The 26,368-nt window shown below is 45.1% G+C and overlaps 1 protein-coding gene across 1 annotated transcript in view; it reads right to left on the bottom strand.

Annotated features, from left to right (window-relative positions):
* Positions 1–4,703: 4,703 nt before the first annotated feature.
* The window catches only part of GPR156 (G protein-coupled receptor 156), a 107,790-nt gene continuing 86,125 nt past the window's right edge, over positions 4,704–26,368 (bottom strand). The window contains exons 6-10 of the mRNA XM_003795090.3: positions 23,752–23,877; positions 22,750–22,845; positions 19,136–19,372; positions 12,458–12,616; positions 4,704–7,713 (exon numbers count right to left, since the gene is read on the bottom strand). Coding sequence (XP_003795138.1) covers positions 6,409–7,713; positions 12,458–12,616; positions 19,136–19,372; positions 22,750–22,845; positions 23,752–23,877 — 1,923 coding nt within the window. The 3' untranslated portion in view covers positions 4,704–6,408. The remainder of the gene's footprint in view (positions 7,714–12,457; positions 12,617–19,135; positions 19,373–22,749; positions 22,846–23,751; positions 23,878–26,368) is intronic.

Genomic DNA, 26,368 nt, shown 5'->3' with positions numbered 1-26,368 from the left:
CTTCCTGCAGCTGTTCATGGATAGAAACCATACAGAGAGGTATTTTGTTGTTGTTTTTGTTTGTTGAGGATATTGAGGATGTTGGGGAAAATTTTTTTCATGGTTTTAGGAATTGCTGTGGTTTGGATGTCTCCTCTCCAAAATTCAAGTGTTACCCCAGTGAGCTATGATATTAAGAGATAGAGCCTTTAAGACGTGATTAGTCCATGAGAGCTGCTCCTGTATGAATGAGAATAAGACCCTTATGATAGAGGCTCCACGCAGCCTTTAGCTTGCTGGTCCTTGTGCCTCGCATCAGGGGAAGACTCAACATCCTTCCCCTCTAGAGGGTGCATCCCTTACCAGGCAGCACTTTGATCTTGGACTTCCCAGCCTCCAACACTGTAAGAAATCAATTTATGTTCTTTATAAATTACCCAGTCTGTAGTATTTTGTTATAGCAACACAAAGTGAACTAAGACCTTCCTACATGGGTCTTGTTAGCTCAGTTTCTTCCAACAGTATATCTAACCCCCATTCATAATACCTGGCTATGAAATGTTTGAATCCTCCCTTTACAATAAGGCAAAAAAGATTCTCAGAAATTAAACTTCAAGTACAGTCTGAGAGGAGGATATCACCAAATTCTCTTTTATCTGCTCAGGATACTCTTAGTACCAAGAAGAAGGTGGGAGCAAAGGGAGGGCTCATCTTCAATAGTAGGCCAATGTCTACTAGGCTCTGGACACCACATAAGATAGAATGGAAATTTAACAATTAATTGGACATGGCTTTTGCTCTCCAGTCTCTGATAACCTACTGGGAGAGGCAAGATATGAGCATGTGAAAAGTTAACAATAAAGGATTTATGTACCAGCCCAATATATCAATAGAACTGTTGTAAAGGGTCACATCAGAAATACATGATTTATTGCCTAGTAAATCTGAGAACAGCTGGAACTGGTCAGGAGGAGAGACCACTTTAGGCTGGGGTTGAAAGATGAAGGAAAAAGGGGCAGGCGTAAACAAAAGTGCAGGGCCTGAGCTGGCCTGGGTCTGCTCCAGAAATAGATAGTAAACTCACTTGGCAAGAACAAGGGGAGTTTAAGGTAAGTTGAGGACAAGAGGGTGTGGAGCTCGATAAGGGAGGGACTCAAACCTCAACCAAGGTGAGATTTCATCCTGCAGGAATTGGAGAGCAATGAAGGTTTTTCAGCAAAGTAGATGTGTGAATTGAAAAGAGAGTCTGTGTCTCTTCCCTCTGTTCCGCAGAAGATCAAGTTGTCACAGGGACATCTGGGTCTCTCATCATCTTCTTGTGCCACTTAAAGAGCACAGTGCTTGAGAAAATATTTTCAACTCGGGGGACTGACTGGTCTTTTTGAACAAGTATCACTTATATCTGGCATTGAACTTCCTGAAGTAGGGGAGTAACTAGGTAGCTTTAGAGAGAGCTTCCTTCTAGCATTCGGGATGGTGACTCAATGACTCAGCAGTAGAGGGTTTTGCAATAGGCCTGCAGAACCAGACCAGCTTGCTTTTCCTAAGGAAGCCTTTGTGTCCTAAGAAAACCTCAGCCTGGGTCCCCTGCCCTGCCAGGTTGAAATTCTTTCTATCTTCTGCAGCATGCCTGTAGCACATGCTCTGTAATCGGCACTGGGGCATCTGAAAAGGGCTTGGGAATCAAGTCAGATTTCAGTACAAACTCTGGCTGTGCCTCTAACTTGTTGTGTGACTTTCAGCAAGTTATCCAACCTCTCTCAGTTAAAGTTTCCTCATCTGTGAAACAGGGGCAATAATTACTTTGCTGGGTGGTTATAAATAAATGACAAAAGCATTAAATAGCACATGGTGGGTATCCTGTATATGTTTTTTTAAATTATAAAGTTGCATAATATTTCTACCAAGAAAATTAGTTGTGTTGTTTGGCTCCATCCTAAAAACATCAGATTTCCTGACTTACCAAGTATACTTTTCCCTTGGGTCTCATCCTGACATTGGATATGCTCCCTACAGTAAGTGCACCTGATTAAAAATGGTTCAGGGAGAAAATTACATTGCCCTAAAGGCCATTGTCACTTTGCCAGATCTGTTCCCTTAGGAACAAATTGAAGAGATGGGGAATTTCGGTGTAAAGCAAGAAAACATAAAGAGGATTTTTGGAAATGAATCTGTTTTCCAAATACCTTTTTAAACACTTATATAATGCTTGCTATATGCCAGACACAGTTCAAACCATTTTATAAATACTAATTTATTGAGCACTCATAACAATCTCATGAAGTCGGTGCTTTATCCCAGTTTGTAGCTGGGGAAACTGAGCCACAAAAAGGTTATGTATGCAACTTGCTAACAGCCACACAGACACATGGGTGACTAAGCCTAGGCATTGCAAGAGGGGTAGAAAATTATTGTACAAAAATTAATGGAAGCTGGGCATGGTGGATCACATCTGTAATCTTAGCACATTGGGAGACTGAGGTGGCAGATTGCCTGAGAAAGAGCGAGACCCAGTCTCTACAAAAAATAGAAAAATTAGCCACGTGTGATGGTGCACACCTGTAGTCTTGGCTTCTTGGGCAGTTAAGGCAGGCATATCACTTGAGTCCAGGAGTTTGAGGTTGCAGTGAGCTGTGATGATGCCATTATACTCTAGGCTGGGTGACAGAGTAAGACCTTGTCTCAAAAAAAATTTAATGCCAAAGAGAGCCTGTCTAAAATTACTAATTTTGACAAAGCACAACAACTTTAAACTTAAGTGAGTCAGTAACACCTAATATAAGCTGATAAGAAACCTAAGCCCTGCTTCCTGGGTGAGCTGTTGTGAGTTGCCTCACTGTGCTCCCCCTTGAGATAGCTCTGGTGACGTGACTCTTCTCTTAATTGATTTCTTTTGACAAACACTTGCTGGGCAACCATGTTCCAGGCGCAGTGCTAAGTGTGAGGGAATTCTAAGGTAATTATAACAAGTTCCAGGCTTTCCTTTTTTTCATTTTTAAAGTTATGAGGTTCTTTGTTATTTATTTATTTTTTCCTCTAATCTTATGACACATTATCCAAGTGATATGGTTGCATAAAAACAGGCCTCCTAAGCTAGGCCTGGTGGTGGCTCATGCCTGTATTTCCAGCTACTTGGGAGGCTGGAGTGGGAGGATTAGTTGAGCCCAGGAGTTTGAGGACAGCCTGAAGAACATAACAAGAACTTGGCCCTAAAAAATTAAGAGACAAACAAACAAAAACTAGGCCTCCTACATCTAATGCTTTTTCTCCTCTTTGAAGTCCAAGAAGGCCAAGTACAAAGAGGGTCTGGGACAAGCCAGGAGATAAGAAAAGACTTTGGGATTAGGGTGGATAGGATAACTCCAATTCCAAGATGTTCAGTCAGCAGAGAACATATGCTGGGTTCAGAGTCAGGCTTGGCTCCATGCTGCACCTTGGGACAGAGACTTGTATAGCATGATGACAGCAGCAGAGACAATGTTTACTTCTTTTAGATTCCTTTGCACAATTACTGCCCTTTCTTCAGGAGCTTAACAACCAAGAGCAGGCTCCATTGCACACTTAGCCCTTTAAGAATTTCATCAGTGGATTAGCTGGTCTTGGGTAGAAGATTTAGAAAAGGAGCTGGAGAAGACTAGTACACAGAATAAACAGTAGATTTGGAGACAATATTTTGGGGCAGGCAGTCATGGTGTTTGGTATGTAGTATTCAAACCAAATGATAAATAAGGACTATCTAGGGTAAATTCTCCACATTTTCCACTAGGTCTGGCAAGGATTACACAGTCATTCTAGGTCAAATGAATGATAGAAGTTTCTATACAGCTGAATCCAAAACACAACCCCCTAAATGTTCTTCCTTATTTAACTAGAGGATCTGTCAGTTTTATCTGGGGGATGTTCAGGAAAAGCTGAAGAGAGAATGTATGTTCTTATCTAAGTCTGGAAAGATGACTAATTCACAAGGTACACAAAGTGGGGAAAGAAATTCTGGATAAAAGGATGGAAATGTGGAAGGGTTGGGATGGGGAGGCCAAGGGTCTAGAATAGAGTGTTTTTCAATCTTTTTTATCTCACACCACACTTGAACGTATAGTTACACTTCCATGGCACCCAAATTATGTTCATAAAAAAAGATTGAAAAAAAAAAGAATATACTTGGGTGGTGCCTGTGGCTCAAAGGAGTAGGGCACTGGCCCCATATACCGGAGGTGGTGGGTGCAAACCTGACCCCAGCCAAAATCTGCAATTAAAAAAAAAAAAATATATATATATATATGATATATATATATGTATATATTCTTACTATGCTTTGAACTTCTTTCAAAAATAATTTAATGATCTTTACACATTTTCAAGGCATATTTAAGATCCTCTCACAGCACACCAGGGTGCCACAGCACACTGATTGAAAATCACTGGTCTAGAAGCAGTGTGAGAAGGCAAGAAGGACTGCTGGGTTTAGAGTCTGCAGGGTCCTTTTAGTGAATATTAGGCTGCTAGTGGTGGTAGGCTGCGGGAACGGAGCTGAAGGAGGGGAAGCCCAGACACAGGACTCCCAGGGGGTGGGAAGAGTTCAGGGTCTCCAGTGTTTCCTCCACCCAGTGGGCAGAGTGTTTCTGGGGTAAGATGCTGCCCAGGGAGACAATAGAAGAATCTGTTACAGATGGAAGTCTGGTAGAAGGTACACTTAGAACCCAGTAGCAACTTCTGTGGTTCCCCTCTTTTGGGTGGTTCACTCTACTCAGGTCCCTTCTTCCCCAGCCCCAAACTAAAATTTCTGAAGAGCTTTGCATTTCTCTTTTATTAAAGTACCACTTGGACAGCAAACACAGAACAAATTATAAACCCACACACAGAATAAATTAAGAAGTTAATATGTTAAAGTAGATGTCAGAAGCTGTGCTACCAGGAGGGCCTGTTGGTCCAGTGGCTGAGGAATCACGGGGTGTCAGCAGCCTCAAGAGTCCAGGATAAATCTCCAAGACCTGTAGAGCCAAATGCCCCCACTGAGCACATCTAATGAGGGCCAACGTCCTTCACATAAACACGTGAACACCCACAGATGTACACGTGGGACTGGGGCAGGGGACAGCCTGTTAACAACCAGCTCTGCAACAAGCAGAGTGGACCCCGCTGTGCTCCCCCTGCGGCTTTGGCAGAGGACAAGTTCCTGGTGCTCATCCTTCACCAGCTCCCTGGGGGGCTGTGCCCTATGGCAGTGAGGAAGTGGAAGCCTGTTTCCCAAGGTGAAGAATCAGTTCTGTTATCCCAGATTGTGAGTGTCTCACGCTGGCCTTGCTTTACTGTCTGGCCCACCAAGTCTCGCCTGCCACTCCCAGAAGAATGAGTGAAGAGTTGTGTCCCCAGGGAAGTCCACGAACTTGGAGTTGCAGGAGGTGTAAGTCCTCCATTGGCTGCTGTCCAGCAGTATGGCGCTGAGGGACGTTACTTCCTTCCTCTAAGCCTCATATTCCCCATCTATAAAAACAAGAGTGTCTACTCCACAGGGCTATCATGAGGCATCACTGAAATTTGTCCAGTACAGTGCTAGACTTTCCTCATTTCTTCCTTCTGATTTCCTCATCCGGCTTCCAGGTTTGTGTGTTATTGGTAGTCATGTAATCCCAGTGGCACCAAAACCTCCCCTGCCCCAATGGAGAGTGCTGGTATGTGCTTCCTCTCAGTGTAAAATTGCACCAGTGGGAGAGTCAAAGGGATGGGCCATTGGAGCAAGGGACAGTCTGGGTCTCAGGCACATTCTGAACCCAGGAGAAAGATCTGGGTAGCCTCTGGGTGTGTGGAGATCTGGCTGTCTCAAGGACAATACTAAGGTGACATAATAGTGGAAAGATGTGAACAAGAAACAGTAGTGTAGATGTGGCTCTGAGTTCAGTCGGTCCAGAAACCGGAATCTCAGGGTGGTGCTGTTCACAGCCTTTGGCAGAAACAAAACTACCACCTTCCTGGCAGGTCTGTCCACCTAAAGGCCCGTTGGACCCCATGGTGCAAGTTCTGCAGAAATTTCCTATCCATTTCTCTGCCTGTCTGTCCATTCAGCCGTCCACCTGCTATGTATCACATATTACTAGTTCTGTAGAATGCAGGCTGACCCAGACAGAAACCCTATGTGCTCATTTAGCTCCTTTCATCTAAGGAGTCAGTATCTTTTATGGTCACTCAGCTGGAGTCTTTTACAGTGATGTTGTGAGGTAGTAAGAAGACAGGCAATACCCTTCTTTTTATAGATCAAGAAGTGCTCACAGTAACACGGTGAGCAAGCTGGAGCATAGCCGAAACACGTTAAGGGCTGGTTGAATGCGGGGCACTGGTCTGTTCCCCAAAGACCAGAAATCGGCTCTCTGCCTGAGGGCCTTCGTATGGCTTCTCATGGACTCACCTGTAGGTCCAGACCAGCTCTGCTGCTGTTCACACCAGTGTGGGTTTCAAGTCATCTTTGAAGTTCACTATGGGCTTGGAGCGGGCCCACAGCTTTTCCCAGGAAGCCACCCCCCTGGCAGGCTCAGGGTCAGTGTCTGATGTGCCACTGTCACTAGACTCAGAGGAGCTCTGGAAGCAGATTTCACAGTAGGGCCGGTGGCAGTGGCAGAAGAACTCATCTGAGCTGCTGGACTCAGTGTCAAAGTAGTCGTACTGAGAAGACAGGGAGGGACAGCCTGGGGACGCGGGGGGATACAGCTGCCACTGCTCAGGCAAGTCAGGTGAGGGTCTGGGTAGACGTGGGGCAGCAGGACCAGGAGGCTGGTAAGGAAAGGCCGCGTCGCTCCCTGCAGTCCCCTGGGGATCTCTCTGGCTTTGTTTGTTCTCCTCTAGGGTGCTCGGCCTGCCTTGAAGATCTGGAAGGAGAGGAGGCTTCCTGGAAGAAGGTCGTGGTCCCCTGGAATCAGCAGTTTGGGGGGCCAGGCTAGGGCTGTCTGCATTCTGCACATTCAGCCCACAGTGTGCCCCAGGAAAAGCCCTATTTGGTCTGTATGAGGGTACAGAGCCAGGAAGGCGCGAGCAAGCACGCTGAGCTGCCCGCCTTCTCCTAACCAGGTATGGGCTGAAGCCCAGCTCCTTGGAGACGGGCATCTTCTGGGGGCCTAAGGCAGCACTGGTCTTCCATAGCTGCTGGGGCCGAGCTGGGGAGGAGGACAGTGGAGCCTCAGGGCCTAGGCCCAGATCTTGTAAGACTTCCTGAAGTTTCTCCCTGATCACTGAATTGACCCTTGACAGCTGCTCTGGGGGTGCCTCTGAGTTCTCCAGCTGCCTCAGTGTCTGGGCATCAGTGCCTCCTCTAGCTGGTAGGAGGCTGTGGCTGGGGACCATCGATACCTGCTCTCCTCCTTCTGTGTTCTTGGTTTGCTCAGCCTGTGCCTTCTGACTGTAACATGAGTCTAAATGATCAGAAAAGCGTTTCAGGTCAGACTTCTTCTGCTGCCCTGGGGAGGGGCTGGTGTCCTTCTCAGGCCTCTCAGGGCTTAGTGCACCTAAGGGGGGCACTGAACTATGCTGGGTGTCCTGGGCAGCCATACTGGTATCATTCTGAGAGCCAGAGAGGCCTTCCAAAGGCCGCCGGGCCGAGGCTGTGGTCTGGACGTCCTTGCTCTGGGAGGAGGCAGGCGGGACAGCCCACTCTGGGAGGTCATAGGTGCACTCAGCTGACATCAGCCTCACTAGTTTCTCTTTGGCATTATTTACTTGTTCCTGCAGGCTTTCAATCACAGCATTTTTCTGTAAAATAAAAGGAAAAACATCAACAAAAGTTGTGGCTGAGGGTCTCATGCTGCCTCCCAGGGTGGAAAAACTGTGGCTTCAGAAGATCTTGGTTTAAATTCCGGTTTGTCCAAGGGATTTATTGCCTGGTGGCCTCCCCTGATGAAGAGCTTCCTCCTTGAGGTGAAATGAGTTGATATGCACAATAACTGGCAGTGATGCAGCTCAATAAATAGCCACAAGTTTTCATTGTTGTCATCTCCCCCATACATCCCCAGGTTGTGTGGCATTGTTTCAGGAGGGAGGAGTCTCAGCTGCTTAGGTGCGTCCCCTGACCCTACCCCAGAAATGAGAGGGTCAGGTCATTCTGCAGGACACCAGCCTGAGTGATGTTTGGGATGGTCCGACTCTGGGCTTATCACACTTTTGCAAAACACAAATAAATCTGAAATACATCTGCAGGGGATGAACAAATGAGGAAACAAGTATTTTGCCTCTTGCTAAACAGTCTGGAAGATAGAAAGAACAAGGAGAAGGGTGGAGGTTCCTGGGGAAAATAAAAAAGACTGGAGCTAGCAGGGGCCAAAGAGAATCTCAGGTTAAGTGTCATCACTTCCTTAGGCTGGGTGAGAAGCCAGAGCTAATCCGTGGTGGCACCAGTTTCTGGCATCTCCTAAAGAAGCGAATACATCAGAACTATCAGAGAAGCTTTAAAAAAACAAAAAAAGGATTGTTGGGCCCAAGTCCCCGATGGCTTGATTCAACAGACCTAGAATGGAGTCCAGGAGATGAAGGAGGCTGGGGCAGCTCTGCTATCGAGCTGCTTACTTGTTACACAGATGTAGCTGACCAACAGATTGTGCCCAGGAAGGCTGGCAGACGACAGCTACAGAGATGCATGTGAACCCAACTGCAAGATTCTGGGGCACTGAGTAGAAGGAGTGTCGGCAGTGGATGTGTAGGGAATGACTAAACCCTGGACATCTTTCCTGGATGCAGCAGCTTGTGTCTCTTTGGAAGTTTCTTCTGCTCAGAAGCAGAGAAGCAGGGATGAGATTTTCATGGAGGAACAGCTGGGCTCGGGCAGATGACATGGTGTTAAGAGTTTGGGGAAGGTAAAAACATAAGTCTTATGGTCAAGGAAGTGTGTATCAGCATAACAAAATGGTGCCTTTTGCTGCCATCACCTTTAGAAGCTGAGGAGGGGCATTTGGACATACATGAACTGTGCCCTAGAAACAAAAGAAGGTTCCCTTTTTAGGTTAAGCAATACAAGCTGCCTATGGACTGAACCAAGTTTACATGAGAGAGCTGCCTAGAAATGATCTTCTAAGGCAGCAGTCCTCAACCTTTTTGGCACTAGGGACGAGTTTCACAGAAGATAATTCTTCCATGGACTGGATGTGGGGGTATGGTTTCAGGATGATTCATTCAAATGTATCACATTTATTGTGTACTTTCTTTCTTTTTTCTTTTTCTTTCCTTGTTTCTTTTACTTTTTATTTCTTTGCTTTGTTGTTGTTGTTGAGACAGAGTTCCATTCTGTGCCCTGAGCAGAGTGCAATGGCGTTATAGCTCAGGGGGCAACCTCAGACTCTGGCTGTGGGCATCCTGCTGCCTCAGCCTCTGGAAGCTTCTGGGATTACAGGCATTCACCACAGAGCTGGCTAGGTTTTTCATTTTTTTATGAGTCAGGGTCTCACTCCTGCTCAGACAAGTCTTAAACTCCTGAGCTCAAGCAATTCTCCCTCCTCAGCCTCCCACAGTGCTGGGATTATAGGCATGAGCCACCATACCTGGCTGTAATTTATTTCTGTCATTATTACATTGTAATATATAATGAAATAATTATACAACTCACCATAATGCAGAATCAGTGAGTGATGGGAACAGCTGTAAATACAGATGAAGCTTTGCTTCTCTCCCACTGCTATGTGCAGCCCAGTTCTTAACAGGCCACACGTGGAACTCTATCAGTCCACGGCCCCGGGGGTTGGGGACTGCAGCTTTAAGGGAACATAACTTAAGTAAAATAGTCCAATATTCTGACTAGTAACACCCCAGGCAGCCCCAATGCTCCCCATGTATGAGCAGGAAGGGGATTTTTCTAATAGTAAGCAGTTTCAGTTTCACCCTGGTTTAGCTACTTCTTTTACCATCAGGAGGGAGTTGAGGACCAGTGAGTGGCTGATGAATAAAGCAGAAGGGACTTTCAGCTAAGCACCTACAGAGTGATAAAGTCTGGGTATTGCTGGTTAAGTGCAGATGATTCAAGGACTCACTAGGAGCGGTGTGGATGAGTAACAGGGGACACTCGGCCTGTTCATGGTATCTAGCCTGTGCCAGTTCTCTCTGAGGATCTCACAGGGTGAGTGTGATGGCTGCACAGGAAGAGCCCCAATTGCCTCCTCTCCCCGTCCCTCCTCCTGTAGCCCACCTTGCACGTTCTCATGCTGCCTTCCTCAGGCCTCTGTTGCCTCATGGAGTTAGGAAGAAGCTGATGACAAACACTCCAGTGGGCAAAATCTGAGTGCTGCCTTTTTGTGCTTTATCCACAAAGTCTTTTGAGTACAGAAAAACAGAATAAACACTGAGTTGGGAAGAATAATGTTCTCCCAGCAAACCAAACATCTGAAGCTGGCTGCTGACATATTTAGAAATGTCAACCTAAACAGTAAATTCCCCTTCTTCCAGAAAAGGAAGTGGGACTGTTTTCACCCTGGCTGCATACTTATTAGAGGCGTGGTCTGAGGTGCCGCCATTGTGAGACCAAAATCTGACCACAGTGGCAGTCACATTTCAATGAGCTTATTAATTATTACTCTTGGCACATTGGGGGAAGCAAAATGACTACTGGTGTGTTTCATAGGGTGCAGGCCATGAGGAGAAATGGAATCAACCTCTTGTTTCTATGGCTCAAGCAAGAAAAGTAATAAGTAGGTTTTCTTGGTGGCAGAATGTAGAAGGCTCTATCTACTGGTCTTCATTCAGATAGGGAAGTCACTCTAAACAGCATCTGGTGGACCCCTGGCCATAGGGGCAAGAGAGATAAGAATGCAAAGATGGACGCTGAGACCATGGTAAAGTAAAGGGAGGCACCAGAGCGGCAGAGGGCCCTTCATTGGGCCCTCAAACCATGAGCCGCCCCAGGGGCATATATTGAGGCAGGAGAGAGATTTATGTTTACCTAGTGGGCAGCACCAGAGCTGGGGACGAGACTACTGGGTTCTGTCTAGGCCTGCCATGGGGCCCTAGGGCCAGCTGCTGGTTTTCAGGCCAGTTCCGGGGAAGGGCTTGCAGGTGTAGTGTGTACTGGGTGTAGTGTGTCAGCTTTTCCTGCCTATGTGGAGGGCCTTTCCTCTGCAGACTCAGGGCATCCTTTTGAATGGAGCAGATTAAGTCCCTGAGTGGGAAACAGGGCAGCATGGCAGGAGTACAAATAGCATGTTGCACATTACCATGAGGCTAAAGAGTCGGTCCACTTGGCTGTTCCAACATTAACTGATGGTGAATGAAAACCGTCCTGGCTGTTTCAGCCAAGTTTCTGGCCTCCTGTTTAGCTGGGGGGAAAAATGCTTCTTTGATACTTCACAGAATATCAAAGGCAATGCTACTCACTTTCCAGGTGGGAAGAAATCTGGCTTTGAAATAATATCATGAATACTTCATAAATAATAAAGAGATGAGAGGTATTTCTCTGGTGGACAAAAGAGGGTACTGTGTGGGAGACCAGAGGATGCTGGGTGCCTGGGCAGACTAGACCCTTTCATCTGTTGTGTTTTGTAGGTCCCCATCAAACCGTCTTCTCACCAGGGACTGTTACCTCCCAGGTGGCAGTCCAATTACACAAAGGCCCAATTTCCCAAATAGCACCTACTTCGATGTGTTCTGAACTGAATAAAATATGGAATATAATTCAATTAGTGTCAAAATACTGACTAATTCCTCTGGGCCCTGTGCCTTCTTCCTGAGTCAACGCAGCCTTCAAGCTTTTCCACGTGCTTTCTTCAAGCACTCACAACACTGCCCAAGTCTGGGACAGCAGCCAACTCTGGCTCAAGCACAGAAGAAAGAAGAGCTGGGAGCTGCCTGGTTCCCCCTTGGTGCTATAATAACATTCAGAAGCCCCTTTTTAGTCCCCTTCCCCATGTCTGGACTCTCTGGGCTGATTGAGATCCCTAGTCAGTACCTGGAAAAGAGAGTCAGGGCCCCATAAGATCCTGGACACGATGGCACCACTCTGTGTGAAAAGAGTATCACACAGAAGCCAGTGTCCATCACAGCTCAGGGCCTTTACATTGCTGTTCCCTCTGCTTGGAGGGCTTTTCCCTGTACTCTTTGCCTGACCACTATGTACTGTTACCTTCAGCCCTTAGCTCAGAGAATCTTTTTGACCAGATTCCCTTGCCCTTACTACCCTATTATTCTGTCTTACCACTCTGAGTTTTTCCTTCATAATTCTTATCACAATTTATATGTTGTTTCCTCAGTTGTGAACTTCATGAGAGTGGGAACTATGTTTTTGCCCATCTGCACTTAGCACAATGGCTGGCACAATGCTGATGAGTGACTTGATATACCTCTGTTCATTGAATGAATGAAGCAGATGTGGGTCACGGGGAAATGCTGAAGTTTTGCTTGCTGTTCAGAGAAGTGGGAGAATGGGAGGAAAAAAGAATAGTAGCAGCGAGAGCATCTGGGGGCCACTGCCGCATAACCAGAATTCTTTGCAGGAGATCCCCCAGGCAGGGGTGCAGCTTACTTCCGTGAGGAGCCTCTCCATGGAACTTTTCTCTCCTCTTGGGCGGCAGTTCTGTTCCTCACCATACTGGGTTGGAAAGCTTCTGCTGGGAGTGCTGAAATATTTGGCCATGCATCTGATTGTTTGGTTTTCCTCTTCAAATGCCTTCCATTGCTTCAGCTGTTAGATAAAAGAACACATGTTACTTATTTAATTACATACCAAGAAGCACATTCTCTCTCTCTCTCACAAACACCAAAAGACGGTGCTGCCACGGATACACACGGGGACCAGCTTGTCTCTCCTCTGGAGAGCTCATAGACATTAATAACAGAATGTACAGAGAATATTAAGGTTAGAGAGTTTTAAAAATGCCAAAAGATGACAGATGAAGTAGAACAACCTTGGCCAATATGCCACCCCATTGCCAAACGGATCAAAGACAACCAGAGTTGAAGTACACTTCCAGAGCCACATTCTAAAGCCAGTGCTTAGGAATTATCATAAGCAATCTATACATTGAATGCTTCAAATGAAATTATTTCTAGTGGCTCGGCGCCTGTGGCTCAAGTGGCTAAGGCGCCAGCCACATACACCTAAGGTGGTGGGTTCGAATCCAGCCTGGGCCTGCCAAACAACAATGATGGCTGCAACCAAAAATAGCTGGGCGTTGTGGTGGGTGCCTGTGGTCCCAGCTACTTGGGAAGCTGAGGCAGGAGACTCGCTTGAGCCCAGGAGTTGGAGGTTGCTGTGAGCTGTGATGCCACAGCACTCTACCCAGGGGGACAGCTTGAGGCTCTGTCTCAAAAAAAAAAACAAAAAAAAGAAGAAGAAAAAGAAAACATTTCTAGTTGTACACAGCTATTCTTAATTGTTTCTCATTTATTCACTAATGGTGTACTTGCTTCTATTGAAAACCCAGTTTCTTGCTGGTGGACTTCACAATCCAAGTCAATTATTAAGGCTCAAACAGAGAGCCACAATGTTAATAAACATGATAGAACAGCGGTTCTCAACCCACAGGACTGTATTAAAGGGTCGTGGCATTAGGAAGGTTGAGAAACACTGTGATAGAACATTAGGTCTGAGATCTGGACAAATGAGAAAAGATTCTAAACGAGTTGGACTGTCAAAGCCAGAGTTATCAGCAGAACCCCTGCTGTAACCAGGACACTGGGCCCCTCCACAAGTGCTCACGCAGTTGATGGAGAGAGAGACTGTGAACTGTGGGGGTCCTAGGGAAGATTCTTCAGGAGAAACTGCTCTTGGAAACAATCTGTGCAAACATAGGCTGCTTTAGTTTAACAGGGATGGAGCTGACAGGGAATATTCACAAACAGGGGTCTCCCCGAGCCTTTGGGTCACTGTCTCTACCTGGGGAATGCCAGTGATGTGAATGACAGAGGATGCTACCGAGGTGGAGATCTCTCTTTTCCCTTAGGAAATCTTTATAACTAAACGTCCTAGTGATAGATGCTGTGGAGTTTGGCACATTAGTTCTAGAAATGGTGCTGAGGTATCTATGGGTAGCCTCAAAAGGAATGTGGAATTTCCTGGCTTACTCATCAAACATTTATTAAGTTCTGACTATGGAATGTAACTCAGATTTTGCAAATCTCAGATAGAATTCTAAATCCCACCATCAATTTCAATACCACATTCTCACCCAAGTCCTCTTGGGTCCTCTGTTGACTCAGCATGAGTCCATCTTGTCAGGCGCCTGTGTGACCTGTGCAGGGTCAGGCCAGGAATGTCACCTCTCAGATGCCCTTCTCAAAGGCCCCTGTCCCCCTGAGGGATGCCATCAACTCAACATCTGACTCAGGAACCAGCGGAGCCAGCACCACAGTCACTCTCTGGTCTTGGTGGATGGAGTAGACCTCCTAGGATTTCTCTTCTAGCACTGACCCTGGCGGAGTTGCAGTGTTTCTGCTTCTGCTCAGGTCCCTGCCCCCCTTTCCTTAGCAGTACAGCTTCTCCTTTCTTTCCCTTAGCACCCCCAGTCTGAGGCATCTCTGCAGGGCTGCTGGAGGATAGTTCAACACTGGCATAAAGGCACTTCCAGTCTGTTCTCCTTGGTTGGCCAGGTGGAGTCCAGTCAGGTAGGCGGTGACTAAAGCTCCCTCCACTTCCCTTAATTCCTTATTTGTGAAGATGTTGGTCCTCAAGACTTGACCCTTCAGAAGGACAGTCATGTTCTGGCTTTCTCAGCCTCTGAGCTATGTGGATGTGGTAGGCTGAATAACGGCTCCTCGAAGATGTTCTTCACCTTCTAATCCCTGGAACCTGTGAACATCCTACCTTACATAGCAAAAGGAATTTTGCAAATGAGAACAAGTTAAGGATTTGGGGATGGAGAGATTAGTCTGGATTATCTGGGTGGACCCAAAGTAATCACAGAAGGGAGGGAGGAGGGTCAGAGGCAGAGTAGATGTGACAACAAAAACAGGCTATCGAGGGAGATCTGAATGTGCCACACGCTGGCTCAGAAGTTGGAGGGATGGAGAATGAGTCAAAGAAGGCAGGTGGCCTCTAGAAGCTGAAGAAAATAAGGAAACGAATTCTTCCCTGCAGCCTCCAGAAGGAATACAGATCCACTGACATGTTGATAGTTTTAGCCAAAATATATTTCAGATTTCTGTCCTCCAGAATTGTAACTTAATAAATTTCCATTATTTTAAGTCACTAAATCTGTGGTAATTTATTACAACAGCAAAAGGAAACTATTACAATGGGATAAAATGTGGAGTCTTTGACAGGACACACCAGGCCTGTCCTTCTTACCTCTTGTCATTCTCTCCTTATTTCCATTTGTGCTTCAAAAACACCAAAGACTCATTGTGCTTTAAATAAACCCTGTTCTCCCTACACCTCTCTGCCTCTGGTTATGGGGTTCTCCAGTCTGCAATGCCATCCTCTGTTTAATGAACTATTACTATTCCTTCAGGACTGAGCTCAAACACTCCTTTTTCTGAGAAGGAGTCACAGAGTTCCCTGGCAAGCTGGGGAGGGTCTTCCTTAGCCTGGCGTAACAGCCCTTCCTTAAAGCTCTTGACACATGTATTATGATTCATTTCATGTCTGCTCCCTACTAAACCTACAGGTGAGGCCAAGTCTTCAACTGTGTTCCCAGAAGTTACCACCTGGATGGATGGATACATGAACAAATGAAGGAAGGTTTCCTTTAACAAACGCTGGTCTAGTGAGGGTGCTGGGACATAAAGAGGTAACTATAAACCAGAGTACAAAGCCCTAACTTTGTACTCTGGTTTCTGACTCTTCATGGAGGGGAGATGAAACACTTTGGGGCTTAGAGAAAAAATGTCCTACCTCAGGACCTGCCTGCCTCTCCGAGGGAGTGGAGAGAGAGGACGGGTCACATTCCAGTCACAAAAGCAGAGACAGGCTGATTACAGCCAGTGCTTGGCATAAACACTCCTGGCATTTCCTGAGGGCCTGTGCAGAAAGCTTTGGATCCACCTGCCTCTCCAGTAACGTCATCCATTTCACCCAGCTCTCTGGCGCCCCCTGGCTGCCCCTGGTGGGTAATCTGTGCCTTTGCTTTCACAACCCCCTCCCTTCACATCCTGTCTGAAAGCTCAGTGGGAGGAGGAGGGCCCACCTTGCTGCAAACGCCCCTCCCTCCAACCTCCCACCACGCAGCTCCTCTCACGCACTTTCTCAAATTTTGTCAGCTGTCCTGCTCTCTTGGGAAGACACAATGTAAGTCTCTGGGGCGGGGGGGTGGGGGGGGATTTGTTCATTTACCACAGACCTCTGAGAGGAACTGACTAACCTCAGTTATTTTTACATTTTGTAAAAGAATTGACCTCCTAAGCCTAAAATGTAGTAGACTATAAAATATATTTTTTAGTTTCAAATCATGATCAGTTGAGGGAGGGAATAATGAGAAAGAAAATAGAAGAGGAAAGATAAAGGAAGAGAAAGTAAGTTCAAGAAAACTAGGAGGAAAAGGGGAAGAGGGGCCAGGCAGAAGGCAAGAAAAAGGCCCATGTTGTCCCTCCCCCAGCTCCTGACCCCATAGTCGTTCATTTCTACTCCTGTTTCAACAAATCCAGGGCTTGTGGCTTAGCTCAAACCTGGAAGTCACATTTCAAGCTGTACTTTATCCTGCACTTTTGGGTGTAGATCAGAGCAGGATCTACAGAGGAAGCAGAAGTCATGTGGCAGAGGCTTGGGGTACAAGGAGGTGGTAGTGACAGGCGAGGGTGGGCAGAGATGTAAGCAGGGCAACATCATAGGTCACTGATTGAATCTTCAGACAGAGGGCATGTTTGAGACCAGGAAGGCTTCCCTCCAATAGTTCCTTGATGATCACTTGGAATTATTCTGTTCTCTTTCAGAGACTCCTATTATAGCTTTCAATTACATCCCTAGATGCTTTCCTTATTTTTTTTTTTTTTTACCTAATCTCCCATTTCTATCTGTTTTCTTCCTTTTTGTCTCATTAAATGAATTCATGAATTCAATGTTTTGCAAGGTCTAATCGTCTATTCAGTACTTCTTTTGGGGTTTCTTATTTAATACACTATTTCTCATCCTTGTTCAATATTTCATTATCTCAGATTATGTATGTCCTTTCATGATAGTTTGCTTTAGTTGGACAGAGGCGGTATCTTTAGAATTCCATTGCCAAGACAAATCAGGTGTCTTCTAAAAACTTCTGTTGTACTTCAGAGGAAGGCAGCTTCTCCAAATCTTGAGAAATTTGTAGTCTTTTTCTTGTGAGCTGCAGATTTCTTTCATAGCTTCTTTTCCCCCTAAATTTATAGTCTTACATGAGAAGAGCTATATTCTCCTCATGGGTACAAGATGGTTGGTATATATCCAGGTGACACATACATTCAAGGCAGGAAGAATGTAAAAGAGGTTATGTCAACCATGCTCATCATTTTTTTTTTTTTTCTGGAAAGAAGAAGCTTTCTCAGAAGCTTCCCAGAAAAACGCTATTGTTCAAAATAGTAGCACTTTGGCACTGCTAGCTGTCAAGTAGGCTGGCAAAGCAATAGTTTAGTTCTTTCAGTCTCTCTAGTGGAGATAAACATGGAAGAAAAGGGTTGGCAAAGATGTTAACAATCAACGATGTTAGCCTTCAGGCTTTCCCCAAAGTCCCCTGCCCACTTGCTTCCGTCTCCTAGGGAGCAAAAGTCCTTGCTTTTCAGAGACCATTTCTGCTACATTCCAGACAAATAAGCTTCAGCTCTCAGTTCTTTCCTTCATTCCAGTTCTTATAACATTAAGATTTGGCAAACATCCCTCCAGTTTCTGGCACAGAGGCAATATCCGTCCTTGGTTTCCAGTGCTGCTGCAGCAGACTTTTCCATGTTCATTTATTCTGTTCAGTGTTTTAATGAGAATTGAGGAACAGGAAGAAGAGTAAAGGGCCCATGCCTGTGCACGCTATCACACCCCAAAGTACACTCCCCCTTTTGAAAATGCACAGTAACCCTCCACCAGCCAACACTTACATGATCAGTTAGCTCCCTCCTGAGGATGCAGTTCATAGTCACCTGGAAGCTTCACTGGGAATCAGCATGGGGTCTTGAGGAAGAGAAGGGTGAGGGAGGCCTCACAGGGGAAGAAAGGGAGGACTAGGAGGGACACAGGGAGTGTCTAATGCTGAGTTCATTAACTTAGATGTATGTGGTTCCGCAGTCCCTAGGGCACAGCGCGAACATTACTGATCACTTTCCCTTCTGAGCCAGTGGATCTCTTCTTTTCCTCCAACTCTCTTTCTTCTTTTTTGCTGTCTGGCTTTTTCTGCTTCTAGCTTCCTTCCTCATTTGATTTCTTTTCTTTCTTTTTTTTTGAGACTAGGTCTCATTCTATTGCCCAGGCTAGAGTCCTGTGGCATGTTAGCTCACATGACCTCAAACTCCTGGGTTTAAGTGAACCTCCTGCCTCAGCCTCCCAAGTAGCTGAGACTACCAGCACCTGCTATGACAATGCCCAGATAATTTTTTTCTGTTTTTAGTAGTGAGGTGGTCTCATTTTTGCTTACATTGATCTCAAATTCCTAAACTCAAGCAATCCCCCCATTTTGGCTTCCCAGAGTTTTGGGATTACAGGCATGAGCCACTGCTCCCAGTCTGATATTTTTCTTAATCTTCATAATATGAAATATATTTTTATTTAGTTTTTATTTCTCTTTCTTGCAAAAAAAGAGCAACATTTCATAAATAGTCTCCCAATAAGAAGATAGGAAAAGCATTTTAAGTCATAAAGTTCTAAATGGATCTTTCCTTGTAAATCAACAATCCCCAATTGGAAAGACATAAAGGTTTCCAGACGAGTGAAAAAAATAACGTTATTGAAGTGAAGGGGGGATTTGGAATGAGAGCAGTGGACTGGAGGGTGGTTGGAGAAGCAGATCTTTGAGGCAGCCCCCTAAGGAACAGGCACCACAGCTGCGAAGGGTGGAAATGGGGGTTGCCATCACTGCTTGGCCCACTCTGGCCTCCCTTCCTTGCTGACCAGGGAGCAGTGCTGTCTTCCTCCAGGACAGTGAAGAAAGGCAGAGGTGGTCAGCTCACTGGGAATCCTGCCTACCTTCTGACTCTCCAAAAAATGGTATAGAGGGGTTATCAGTAGAGGACAAAGTGGGCAATTTGTTGCATCCAGCGAAAACAATCGAGTGACCAAGAGGACCAGTCCTGCCAGATTTTTCCTGTAGCATACCTGGGGGATGAAGATGAAGCAGTTGATTGTGGTTGTGCAAACAAAGATGCCTCCAGATGTGAGTCCAAAGACCAGGTTGGGCCAAGAGTGCAAGTATCTGGTGACCACAAAAAGCAGCCCAGCAGCCAGTACCAGGAGGTTGACCCCAACCATGATGGTAAAGGACTGATTCACAGGAGGAGAGCTGACGTGGTTAGTGAGGCCAGCCAGGTAGGCGCCACACAGCAGCATCAGACCCTGGGGCAGAGAGGAGAACCAGAGGCTCAAAGGAGTGGAATCACAGGGTAAAGAGCAGTAAGGTGGGAACCCATTTCTTCCTTTGTAAAATTGGGATAATAATACCAATAATACGTCTAAGGTTTCCATGAGAATTTACTAAGGTAACACATAGTAAGATTTGGGACAGCCCCTTATACCCAGTAGGTACTTCATCAATGATATTTTCTTCTCTTTCACTAAGAATTAGTTAATCAGAATCAGCAAGTCACCCACCATATAGGATTCTTCTGCAACAAGGCACAGGAACATCCCGGTGGGTTCAGTCCTACAGAAAGGGCCATTGGGCACTAGGAAGACAGAGAGCCACCTGGAAGCTGAAATTGACCTGGTCTATTTGTCAAGTCACATGCCACAGCAGGGGCGGTGCCCAGAGGAAGGGGCTGTTTTTCCAATTTATCCAAAGGAACCATCTGCTTGCCAAGTCCTGCACCTGCAAGACTGCACTGCCTAGAAGGGATACTGTTTCCTAACTTACACAAAGGGTCTCTATAGGCTCGCTGTGGCTCTGTGCCAGTGAGTGTTTATGGAAGATGAAAAAGACAAGGGCAGGCTGGGACCTACGCAGGACTGTAGGGTAGGCACAGACAGCAAAAGCACCGTCTTTACTTTTCACCCTCTTGGTGAAATTCCGTGCCCCCACCACAAGGAACCCAGGGCCCTATTCTTTCCTCTTTCCTGGGAATATCAACCTGCTCTTAGTGTTCTCATTTGTACTAAGAAGAACATATTTCACAGCCCCTTAAAGTGCTGCCTCTCCCACAGGAGCTGCATTTATATAGAAATCAACGCTTTAATCAATAATACACAATATCTAAGTTCAATGTATGTTCAAAGTCCCATACTAGGTTTAGGGTAGAGAGCAGTGCTATAAAGAATATGTCATGGTTCTGACTTTCAAGGCACCTAGTCTGGCAGGTAGATCTCACATAAGCACACAAATGTTCATGTTTATAACCCAGCATGTGAAGATACCACGGGCAACCAGGTGGGGTGGGAGCCATGGTATTCAGAGGGGAACTAATAAAGAAAGTGAGGTCAGGGGTCAGCAGGACACCTGTTAGTGACCCTGAAATCATATAACCTGGCCAACCCTACCTGCAAAGATAGCACTAAAGATAATTTTTTTGAAAAATGGCTGTGCCAGGAGGGACAAGAATCAACATGTCAGAAATGCCTATAGCTGTCTCTATGTTCCAAATGTGACCCGAAGGCCAAATGTGGCCACCCTGAGAGCTTCAACAACTAGAGGACCCAGAAGTCAGGAGGCCAGTGCGGCCTGACTTTTGGGTGACTGATGCTATCAGGTGGTAATCAGCAGAGTTGGATCATTAGTAATTTAATCTAGGCAAATGAAATTAATTCTATGATTTTGAAATGTTCAAATATGATTCCATTCAAAGATTTTGATTTCATTGAAATTCTTGTTAAAAGAGAAGTAACTATGAATAAAACCTCTATGTATCCACGGCTCATGTTCGAGTGAATCATATCCGATCCTTGCATGTAATTTGCGTTAACTGCTGAGACGTGTGGGTTGGGGGATAGCTACAGGTTCAGGTGTATGTGTGGGTCTTAGAACTTAATGTGGAGATAGGGGTTCTCCTTAGGAGCACCTCACTAGCCAGGAAGCCTTTGGGGTCTGGCTCCTGATGCTCACCACTCTTTTTTTCTTTTTTGTCCTGCAGAGAGATATTATAGTGAAATAAAATGGAAATGGGAGCATAAAAAAGCAATGGAGAAAATAAATCAAGTTGAGTCACAAAGAGTTGCTGTGGGGGACATGCCGGGTTTCTGGGGTGGGGAGGACATGTTCTTTTATAAGAACTCAAAGAGCCAACAGAGGCACTGTATTTTCCAGAACTGTCTGGGGGCAGTGGAAAAAAAGTAGTAATGATATCTGTCATTTATTGAGCTCTTATGTGCCGGGAGTGGCTGAAACCCTTAACATGCATGAACTTTTTAGAACTTTTAGAGAAGCTCAGAAAAGCTGTTATCCTCACGCCCAGTTTACAACATGGGAACTGAGACTCAATGAGGTTTTTTCAGTGAGGCTCAGTTCAGCTAGGAAAGGGCAGAGTCAGAATCCAAACCCTGGTCTGTCACATTCTGAAGCTAATTTTCTTAACCATTAGCAAGATACTAGTGATCAAGAGCCGTTCGCTTCCTAGCCTTTTCTCTTAAACATTTCCATCAGAGTGACTTATGCCCATAGTTATAAAGCAACATTTTCTGGCCCTAGCCTTTCCCAGGCTGCTCCTCTGAAGGAACCATTTCTTAGACTTTCCTGATGGAGGAATGAGTAAAGTTCCTATCTGGTGCGGTGGCTCAAGCCTATAATCCTAGCATTCTGGGAGGCCAAGGTGAGAGGACTGCCTGAAGTTAGGAGTTCAAGACCAGCCTGAGCAAGAGCAAGACTTCCAACTCTACTACAAACAGAAAAATTAGCCAGGCATTTTGGCAGGCACCTGTAGTCCCAGCTACTGTGGAGGCTGAGGCAAGAGAATTGCTCAAGCCCAAGAGTTTAAAGTTGCTGTGAACTGGGCTGACACCATGGCACCTTGGCCTGGGCAACAGAGTGAGACTCTGTCTTAAAAAAAAAAAAAGCCTCCTCTTTGCCATCAATCAATCTACAAGGTCTCCCTACTCTGATACTCAACAAGCAGCCTCCTCCCATGTAGGGTGTGCCATGTTCATTGAAATGGGTCTATCCTATACCCCTCAGAGCCAGTCCTCTAGGCTAAAAACTAACTGTCTTCTTCTGAGAGCCTCCATTAGGGTCTCAGGAAGGTATCTTATACTCTGTGGAAACAATACCCTACTTCTGCTTATCTAACAGAGACAAATGAGTCTAATGATGGGAGACTAGGGTAGTATTAGAGACACTTTGAGACAGTGGGAACACCTCAAAGGATGCCATGAATATTGTCATCTGTCTCAGAGTCAGCCCTGCTTTCCACCAGAGCAAGAGTGAGGTGGATGAAAAGAAAAGTAGAAGGACACCTTGACCCACATCTTGAAGAAACACAGAAAAGTATAATAAGGGGCACTTAGGAGAAGAAATTGAGTTGGGTCAAATGTCTCCTCAGAACTCCCCTTGCAGGAGAGCTGTGAAGAAAACTGGCACCGCTAAACCAATTAAAAAACCAGACTAAGAAACAAGAGAAACAGTGTGATGTGGGGAGGACTAAACTAGGGAATCTAAAGAGTTCAAAAAGTGACTCCCCCCTCACAGTTCAAGATTCTTTGCAAACATCATCTCGTTAATTCCTGTGGTTCTCTCTTCATATCCATTTTGTTGGTGACAGACTGCATTCCGGGGAGATGTGGTTACCAACCTTGCAACCCCAAACAAGAGCAATCCAGACATCCGAGTACCGGGAAGCACAGAATTGAGTGCTGGTCAAAGAGCAGGACACATCTCTCCCTGTCACCTAGGAGGGACACAGAGTCAGGACTCACAATTACCAGGAACACACAGATCTCTGTGAACATTCTAGAGCATGAGCTCCTCTACAGCCCACGATTTTCCCCTCAGTATGTAAAAACTGTAAATGTAAGTGACTCTGTTAGAACGTAGATGAGAGTGAGTCTGCGTTGGAGCAGACTTATCCTAGTGGCAGCAGGACTTATCCTCAGTGGTGTGCTTTGCTACCACAGTGGAGCTGTGCCTCAGCAAATCATGGACCTGCTGTTTTCAAATAGTTGAACATTTAACATTATACTGCATCGTCATGATTCCTCACCTTCTTGTGAGACTGGAGACATGTAATACTTTCTATTAAATGAGCAGTAGGTACTGGGGATACTTAAGTGCCTTACCTGCATTGTTTCACTTAATCTTCACCACAGCCTTGTGAAGTAGATAGTAATAATATCTCCATTTTACATATGAGGAAATAGAGACTTGGAGAAGTTAAATAACTTTCCCAGTATCACATGGCTGGTGAACTTGGCAGAGATGGAATTTGAACCAGGGCTGACCAGCTCCAAACACCACCTCCAAAGACTACCTTGACCTCTTGGCAATAAGGGGTACATCATGGCTGGGGCTCATGGCAGGAATTTCTCCTCACTGATAACGTGGAAGCAGCAACAACTGCGAGATCCTGGGTGCTGCTGACATCTCAGCAGACACCCATAAAGAGACACTGGCACAAGAGAGGTAGTGTGTGCAGCAGCACACCTTGCAGGCCCAGGCAAGGCACTCATGGCAGCCCCAGCTGCTGACTCTCCTTTCTCTAGATGGCTTTATCTTCTTGTTGCAAGGATGACCCCTGTGTATCCACGGAGGCCAGCCTGGTCCATGAATTAGATTCTGTAAGGATTTGGACCCTCACCATCATGCTGACACTGAGGATCTGGAGGCACTGGATAGGGTCAGTCAGTACCCAGGTCACGAGCAGGATCACATCAGCTATCACCAGGCCTGCCACCAGCCCCAGCAATTGCAGGTCTTTGATAATCTGAAAAAGAGTAAAGGTCAAAACTTCCCCTTGTTTGCTGGCTATATGATGTAGGGGCTAGAGCTTATATGCTCTGAGTTATAGACTCCAAAGGTGAGCCCTATTAAGGAGATTCAAATCCAGCCATCAAAAAGGAAATAGAGGCTGGCGTGGTGGCTTATGCCTGAAATCTTAGCACTTGGGAGGCTAAGGAGGGTGGACTTCCTGAGCTCACAGGTTCAAGACCAGCCTGAGCCAAAGAGAAATCCCATCTTGAAAAAAATAGCTGGGCGTTCTGGTGGGTGCCTGTAGTCCCAGCTACTTGGGAGGCTGAGGTAAGCAGATCATTTGAACCCAAGGGTTTGAGGTTGCTGTGAGCTAGGACACCACGGCATTCTACCAGGGATGATCAAGTGAGACTCCGTCCCCCCCAAAAAGGATATAGACACCAAATATTTGCAATGACTGCTATGTTTATATCATCACTACCATTAAGCATTTCCACTTGTTTAACTCCACATATCCTACCTTTTTCAATAAAGGATTTGAGGGGTCTTATAAAATAAATACACTATTATAAAGATACCTACAAATAATATACCTTTATACCTATAAATAATAATAATAAGTATGGAACCCATGGACAGATGATATAGAAGTTTTCACATTAAACTATTAATAACTATTAACTCAGAGAGTAGCATTCAGAGATTAGCATTATCTTTGTACACACTTGAACTACGGATGTCCCTTGACTTACAAACTCATTGTAAATTGAAAATATTGTAAGCCTAAAATGAATTTAATACACCTAACCTACCAAATATCCTAGCTTAACCTAGTCTACCTTAAATGTGCTCAGAACACTTATATTAGCCAACAAGTGGGCAAAATTATCTAACACAAATCCTAATTTATAATAAAGTATCAAATATCTCATCCAATTTATTAAATACTGTACTGAAAGTGAAAAACAGAATGGTTTTCTGGGTACTTGTAGTATGATTTCTACTAAATACATGTACATACACTACATTTGCACCATTGTAAAGTTAAAAAAATTTAAATTAAACCGTTGTAAGTTGGAGACCATCTGTATTTGACTTAATATGAAGAGAATGTGTTACTTTTGTGACTACGAAAATAAAATTAAGAAAAAATATATACTGTGCTAGCATTAAAACTTGGAAGTTACCAATAAAGATTAAATAAGGGAAGTTATGATAAAGGCTCAAATAAGGAGTGTGTACAGCATTCATTAATTGGGGCAGAAGTGTGGATCTGAGCTTTTGACAGCCAGTAAAAGAAAGAAGCACAACCAGTTACAGGATTTAAGGTGTTTGTAAGATAAAAACAAATCAGTGGTTTACTCAAACTATACAAAGCCAGTGATAAAGAGAAAATCTTGAAAGCAAACAGTGAAGGGACACATTATATGCAGAGGAACAGAGATAAGAAAGACATCAGACTTTTCATCAGAAACAAGGCCAACTGAGAAGACAGTGCAGGAACATCTTCCAAGTACTGAAAGAAAAATAGGAAACCCCAATCTAGAATTCTATACCCGGCAATATGTCTTTCAGAAACAAAGGTAAAGCAAAGATTTTTTTCAGATAATCAAAAGGTGAAAGCTAAAAGAATTCGGCCTTACCACACCCACACTAGAATGTCAGATATTCTTTAGGAAAAAAGTAAATGATATCAGATAAAATTCTGGATCTATACAGAAAAGTAAGAGCACTGGAAATGGTAACTACATGGAAAACAAATGATAAATTTTCATTATTTAAATATCTCTAAAAAATAATTGATTGTTCAAAAAAATTGTATGAGTCTTATAACATATTTAAAATTAAAGATAATGCCACAAAGATTGGGCTGGGGAGAAACAAAAACATGCTATTTTAAGACACATATACATGAATGCCAATTATACAATTATATACAAACTCTTCCAGAAATTTAAGAGTAAGGAATACTTCATAACTCATTCTATAAAGCCAGCATTCTCTTGGTAACAAAACTAGGAAAAGATACTAGAAGAAAAGAAAACTGTAGTGCCTATTTATTAAGAACATAAGTAGGGGGATTCTGGGAAGATGGCCAACTGGTAGCAACCCTGGTCAGAGGCTCCTGAACAAAGGAAGAAAAACTGGTTGGAATCAGAATCTATGAAGTCAAAGACGGGGAGCTGAGCCCAGAAAGAAGTTCGGCAAGCTATAAATCCAAGGAAGATCATTTAAGAACATAAAATACAGGTACAAAGCGGGCCCCAGAACTGCTTACTAGACCCACCCCCTCCCGCGGGTGGCGGGTGGCCGCAGAGAAGCCCCCAGTGCCGGGCAGCCACAGAAGTACTTGCTAGACCTTAGCGCAGCCCTGCCGGGGGCTGCGGATGACTCCCCCACTCCAGGAGGGCCTAGAACTGCTTGCTAAAACTGCGCACCCCATGGGCGGCAGAGAAGAACCCCGTCCCAGGGCTCTGGGCAGGTCCAGAACTGATTGCTAGAGC

Source organism: Otolemur garnettii, unplaced genomic scaffold, assembly GCF_000181295.1.
Source record: "Otolemur garnettii isolate 467f Iridium unplaced genomic scaffold, OtoGar3 scaffold00089, whole genome shotgun sequence".
NCBI lineage: Eukaryota > Metazoa > Chordata > Mammalia > Primates > Galagidae > Otolemur > Otolemur garnettii.
The sequence above is the reverse complement of the archived record's forward strand: the minus strand, read 5'-3'. Positions and strand labels throughout refer to the sequence as shown.